Source organism: Hoplias malabaricus, chromosome 1 (assembly GCF_029633855.1).
Source record: "Hoplias malabaricus isolate fHopMal1 chromosome 1, fHopMal1.hap1, whole genome shotgun sequence".
In the NCBI taxonomy this organism is placed as follows: domain Eukaryota; kingdom Metazoa; phylum Chordata; class Actinopteri; order Characiformes; family Erythrinidae; genus Hoplias; species Hoplias malabaricus.
In genome coordinates, this window is record NC_089800.1 from 3,375,150 (window position 1) to 3,381,436 (window position 6,287).

The 6,287-nt window shown below is 47.9% G+C and overlaps 1 protein-coding gene across 1 annotated transcript; it reads right to left on the reverse strand.

Moving 5' to 3' along the window:
* Positions 1-5,500, reverse strand: drd2l (dopamine receptor D2 like). Its single transcript, XM_066679210.1, has 3 exons — positions 5,159-5,500; positions 2,995-3,104; positions 1-193 (listed from the first exon to the last, which is right to left on the reverse strand). The coding sequence occupies exons 1-3, from the start codon at positions 5,498-5,500 to the stop codon at positions 1-3; spliced, it is 645 nt and encodes a 214-aa protein (XP_066535307.1).
* Positions 5,501-6,287: the final 787 nt, after the last annotated feature.

Here is a 6,287-nt window from a genome sequence, read left to right on the forward strand (position 1 = left end):
TCAGTGCTTTTCAAACCTGCCGATGACCCAGGTGTAGTAGAGTGTTGGGGTAATACCTGAGTTATTGAGTCCAAACAGCAGGGGGCAAGAGATGGCAAAGGAGAGGAACCACACCACAGCGATCATCAGCGCCACTCTCCTCCGGGAGCTATAGCGAGTGTTATAGAGCATGGGCATAGCAACCGCCGTGTACCTGCAGCCCAGTAATACACACGTAAATGTAAATATAACAGCAATAAACCTCTTTAACAGTTTAACTGCATATACACAAAGTTTTAATCTTATTTTAAACTGATTTTGCCACTTCTGACAAACTTGGAAAGTGATGATAAACAGCCAATCAGAGAGTTTGAGAGAGGCAGAGAAAGAGAGAGGGAATAAACAACCAATCAGAAAGCTGGGTGAGAGAAGAAACAATCAATTGGCCCTTCCTTCATTCAGTTCATTCAGTGCGGCGGGTCAGGAGCCTACCCGGGAATCACGGGGCGCAAGGTTGGAACACACCCTGGAGGGGGTGCCAGTACTTGACAGGGCGACACACACTCCCACCTACGGACACTTTTGATTGCACATACCAACATGTTTTTTCGGACCGTGGGAGGAAACCAGAGCACCCAGAGGAAACCCACGCAGACACAGGGAGAACACACCACACTCCTCACAGACAGTCACCCTGAGGAAACCCACACAGACACAGGGAGAACATACCACACTCCTCACAGACAGTCACCCAGAGGAAACCCACGCAGACACAGAGAGAACATACCACACTCCTCAGACAGTCATCCGGAGGAAACCCACGTGGCCACAGAGAGAACACACCACACTCCTCACAGACAGTCACCCGGAGGAAACCCACGCGGACACAGGGAGAACACACCACACTCCTCACAGACAGTCACCCGGAGGAAACCCACGCGGCCACAGAGAGAACACACCACACTCCTCACAGACAGTCACCTGGAGGAAACCCACGCGGACACAGGGAGAACACACCACACTCCTCACAGACAGTCACCCGGAGGAAACCCACGCAGACACAGGGAGAACACGCCACACTCCGCACAGACAGTCACCCGGAGGAAACCCACGCAGACACAGGGAGAACACGCCACACTCCTCACAGACAGTCACCAGGAGGAAACCCACGCAGACACAGGGAGAACACGCCACACTCTTCACAGACAGTCACCCGGAGGAAACCCACGCAGACACAGGGAGAACACGCCACACTCCGCACAGACAGTCACCCGGAGGAAACCCACGCAGACACAGGGAGAACACGCCACACTCCGCACAGACAGTCACCCGGAGGAAACCCACGCAGACACAGGGAGAACACGCCACACTCTTCACAGACAGTCACCCGGAGGAAACCCACGCAGACACAGGGAGAACACACCACACTCCTCACAGACAGTCACCCGGAGGAAACCCACGCAGACACAGGGAGAACACCCCACACTCCTCACAGACAGTCACTCGGAGGAAACCCACGCAGACACAGGGAGAACACACCACACTCCTCACAGACAGTCACCCGGAGGAAACCCACGCAGACACACGGAGAACACACCACACTCCTCACAGACAGTCACCCGGAGGAAACCCACGCAGACACACGGAGAACACACCACACTCCTCACAGACAGTCACCCGGAGGAAACCCACGCAGACACAGGGAGAACACACCACACTCTCCACAGTCACCCACAACCTCCAGGTCCCTGCTGCGCCACCGTGGCCCTTGCTTTAAAAACAAATTTGAAAACTGCTGCCCAATTTCTATTGTGGCAAATTTTGGAAAGAAAAGAATTTGTAAGTTATCAAACAAATACTAAGTGGAGTCTGTGCGTGTCACATCTTGACACTTTCTGGTTTGTTTTCCCCTTTCTATGTGGCTCTCTCTTCGTTGTTTTCCTATCTCTGCACATGGCTTTGTTTATGTTCACTCTAGCTCCGCCTTTGTTCCGCCTCCTCATCGTTTCCCTTGTTATCCGTTTCAGCTGTTTCTTGTTAAGTTCATGTATTTAAGCCCTCTTCCCTCACTTCCTGGTATCGGTCATTTTGAGTTTGAGTTTGTTTGTTTCATTGTGGATTCTGTTGTTTCTCTTGCTCGTTTTGTTTCCTAAATGTTTTCGTAGTCTTCGTGTTTCTAATCTAGTTCGTTTGTTCCATTCCCCAGTCAAGTAAATGTTATCTCGTGTTTCTCGTAAAGTTTGTTTTGTTATTTCATTATTAAACCTTTCCGTGTTGTAGCGAGTGTGTCCGCATCCTTTAAATCTACTCCTCACATCACCCTGACAGTGCGCTGAGGTATCAGAAGCGTGATGTCCATCTCTACACACTGTGATCTGATTTCTGAACGTTCCTGCTGCGACTCTCCTCTATGTGGAGCGCAGCACTGAAATATTCCCCAGAGCAAATATGTATTAATAAATAAACGGCGTACCCTACATTTCTGAGCCTTTCTTTTTAATGATGCCTGCAGTAAGGTTAAAAATGATGAATGATGAATATGTGAGAGATGGCCACTGCTCTCCTGACTCCAGCAGTTTTCTGACTGGCTTTAATCAGCCCTAACGCTGAGGGCAAGGCTAACACTTGTGTGGATTTATAATTCATAACCCACTGCTGCTGGGCTCCTCTCAATCTCTCTGCAGTAATTGAGTCAGGAGTGGGTTTAATCTGAAGATGAATTCAGGTCAGATACGGTGGAGGGTGCCGGTGAGGTAATAGCAGAGTATATAATAGCAGACTGTGCTGTTATTCCACAGACAATACACTTGAGAACAGAACAGTCACTGAGTTTTAAAGGAGGAGATTGAGAGACAGATGAAGAATGAGTGATGTAGAGTGTGTTATTGTTTCACATAGGAACACTCATTAAGACTCAGGCGCACAAAAACGTGCGACTGTGTAGTGGAAAGAAGTGATGGAGAGAAGAGGAGGAGACGGCGATGGTGGTTCGGTGAGGGTAATGAAGAATGAGACCTGTCAATGCTGATGGCACACAGGTTGAGGATGCTGGCGGTGCACATCATCACGTCCAGAGTGAGAAGGATGTCGCAGTGGATTCGACTGAATCTCCACTCGCCGACGACCTGGAGCACACCAAGCAGCTCAGTAAAACTTCAACAGCGTTTATATTCTACACCAAACATTACATTCAGACAAATAATCCAGCTAATACCTTAGTGGCAGTAGACTACACAGACTGAACTAATCCCAATAATATTTCTAACTGGACAAAGTGGTAATCATTTTAATAATCCCTTAAATATTATAATAACTGTCACATAATCTGCAGTGTCTTGACTACATTCCCAAACTGAAACTGGGCCTTTGAATCATTAACACCCGATCGTCCTGTAGTATGAATTATGATTAATGAGCTATTACAGCAGGGTGAGACAGGATTGGAAAACAGAGTGTCTCTGGTTCTCATGTGTCTGATGTGTTTTGGATGTGTTGGATGTGTCTTAGGTGTGTTAAGTGTTTCTCATTATGCCCTTGGTGTGTTTAGGTGATCTCAGGTGTGACCCTGGTGTGTTTAGGTGAGCTCAGGTGTGACCCTGGTGTGTTTAGGTGAGCTCAGGTGTGACCCTGGTGTGTTTAGGTGATCTCAGGTGTCACCCTGGTGTGTTTAGGTGAGCTCAGGTGTGACCCTGGTGTGTTTAGGTGATCTCAGACGTGACCCTGGTGTGTTTAGGTGAGCTCAGGTGTGACCCTGGTGTGTTTAGGTGATCTCAGACGTGACTCTGGTGTGTTTAGGTGAGCTCAGGTGTGACCCTGGTGTGTTTAGGTGATCTCAGGTGTGACCCTGGTATGTTTAGGTGATCGCAGACGTGACCCTGGTGTGTTTAGGTGAGCTCAGGTGTGACCCTGGTGTGTTTAGGTGAGCTCAGGCGTGACCCTGGTGTGTTTAGGTGATCTCAGGTGTCACCCTGGTGTGTTTAGGTGATCTCAGACGTGACCCTGGTGTGTTTAGGTGAGCTCAGGTGTGACCCTGGTGTGTTTAGGTGATCTCAGGTGTCACCCTGGTGTGTTTAGGTGAGCTCAGGTGTGACCCTGGTGTGTTTAGGTGATCTCAGACGTGACTCTGGTGTGTTTAGGTGAGCTCAGGTGTGACCCTGGTGTGTTTAGGTGATCTCAGGTGTGACCCTGGTATGTTTAGGTGATCTCAGACGTGACCCTGGTGTGTTTAGGTGAGCTCAGGTGTGACCCTGGTGTGTTTAGGTGAGCTCAGGCGTGACCCTGGTGTGTTTAGGTGATCTCAGGTGTCACCCTGGTGTGTTTAGGTGATCTCAGACGTGACCCTGGTGTGTTTAGGTGAGCTCAGGTGTGACCCTGGTGTGTTTAGGTGAGCTCAGGTGTGACCCTAGTGTGTTTAGGTGAGCTCAGGTGTGACCCTGGTGTGTTTAGGTGATCTCAGACGTGACCCTGGTGTGTTTAGGTGATCTCAGACGTGACCCTGGTGTGTTTAGGTGATCTCAGGTGTGACCCTGGTGTGTTTACGTGATCTCAGGTGTGACCCTGGTGTGTTTAGGTGAGCTCAGGTGTGACCCTGGTGTGTTTAGGTGAGCTCAGGTGTCACCCTGGTGTGTTTAGGTGATCTCAGACGTGACCCTGGTGTGTTTAGGTGATCTCAGGTGTGACCCTGGTGTGTTTACGTGATCTCAGGTGTGACCCTGGTGTGTTTAGGTGAGCTCAGGTGTGACCCTGGTGTGTTTAGGTGAGCTCAGGTGTGACCCTGTTGTGTTTAAGTGAGCTCAGGTGTGACCCTGGTGTGTTTAGGTGACCTCAGGTGCAGTTCTGATTAATTAGATGCATTTTAGGTGTGTCTCAGGTGTGTTTTAAATTAGTTCAGGTGATCTCATGTATCTCTAAGCTCATGTATGTCTCAGATCCTTCAGATGTGTCTCACGTGTCCATAGAGCCTATCTTATGTGTTTGCTGTGTCTCATAGTATAAGGTGTTTCTCAGAGTGGTTTAAGAGATAATACTAATGGAGTGTCTCAGGAGATTAAGGTGCATCTCTGGTGTGTCTTAGGTGGTCTCAGGTATGTCTCAGGTGTGTCACTGGTGCATCTCAGGTATCTCATGACTCTAAGGTATGTTATGGCTTTCTGAGATGTCTCAGGGATGTCTAAGGTACCTCCAGGTAAACACCCCAGGGCATGACGAGCGTGGCAAGGAGCATGTCAGAAACAGCCAGAGAAACGATCAGGTAGTTAGTGGTGGTTTGCAGCGACTTCTCCCTCGACACGGCAACGCAGACCAAAACGTTCCCGAAAATCACACAGAAGATCAGCAGCACCAGCAAAACTGCGTAGAAGTTATAAGGGGGGGAAGAGGGGGAAGAGGTGAGAGAACAGTTAGAGGGAGAGAGGAAGGAGGAGACTGAGGGAGGGAGGGAGGAAAAAGAGAGAGATGAGGAAGGGGATGGAGAGAGAGAAGGGTCAGGGGCAGAGTCTTTCGTCAGGTTCAGGACAGGCATCGTTGAAGTCCCTGAAAGAAGATAGAGAACAAATATATAAATAAACAAATATTAAAAACAGGCTTTTACTTTGTATTAGACTCTAAATAATTAATCATTAATTGTGGAAAAGTAATAATTAATAATTTATTATATTTGTATAATTCTGGATTCTCCATTAACTGGATGATTTGAGCCCAAAGTGAAGATCCTGGAATACGACAGGCTTGAGTTTTGGGCTAAAGTTATCTTTAGTGTTGTGTTTATACTGTAGATAACTACATGAAGAAAGAGTAGCACATATTGGTTTAATGATTTCCAGTTTTAAATGACTTTAAAAACAGAGTGATAGCCTATCCAAGCTAAAATCATTACACCAAGCAATAACAACAACAAACAACAACGATAAACAACACTATTTAGGGCCTCTCTGGGACACTAGAGCCTAAGGTGCTACGACAGTGCATTAGAACAGAGCCGATGTCTGAAGTCATCTGTGAATTACGAGTGGTGTGTTCTGCCCTGTCCTGATTGCTGATACTGAGGACACTTTGGAATGCAGTTCTGCTCTGCACCACATTTCTGCCCTACTTTTCTGACCTGTCTATTCTCCAAGCTCTCAGAGTGAATCCAGGGGAAACATGAGAACCCGGAATACACCAGAGATGAGAGCGAGAACTTACACAGAAACACACTCAACCTCTCTCAGAAGGACAAAGTCGACCCGGGTCATTGTGTCACACCACATCTTGAGATTTAAGTTCTGTTCAACCCCCACTTACAGTCCAAAAAAAAAACATTCACACTG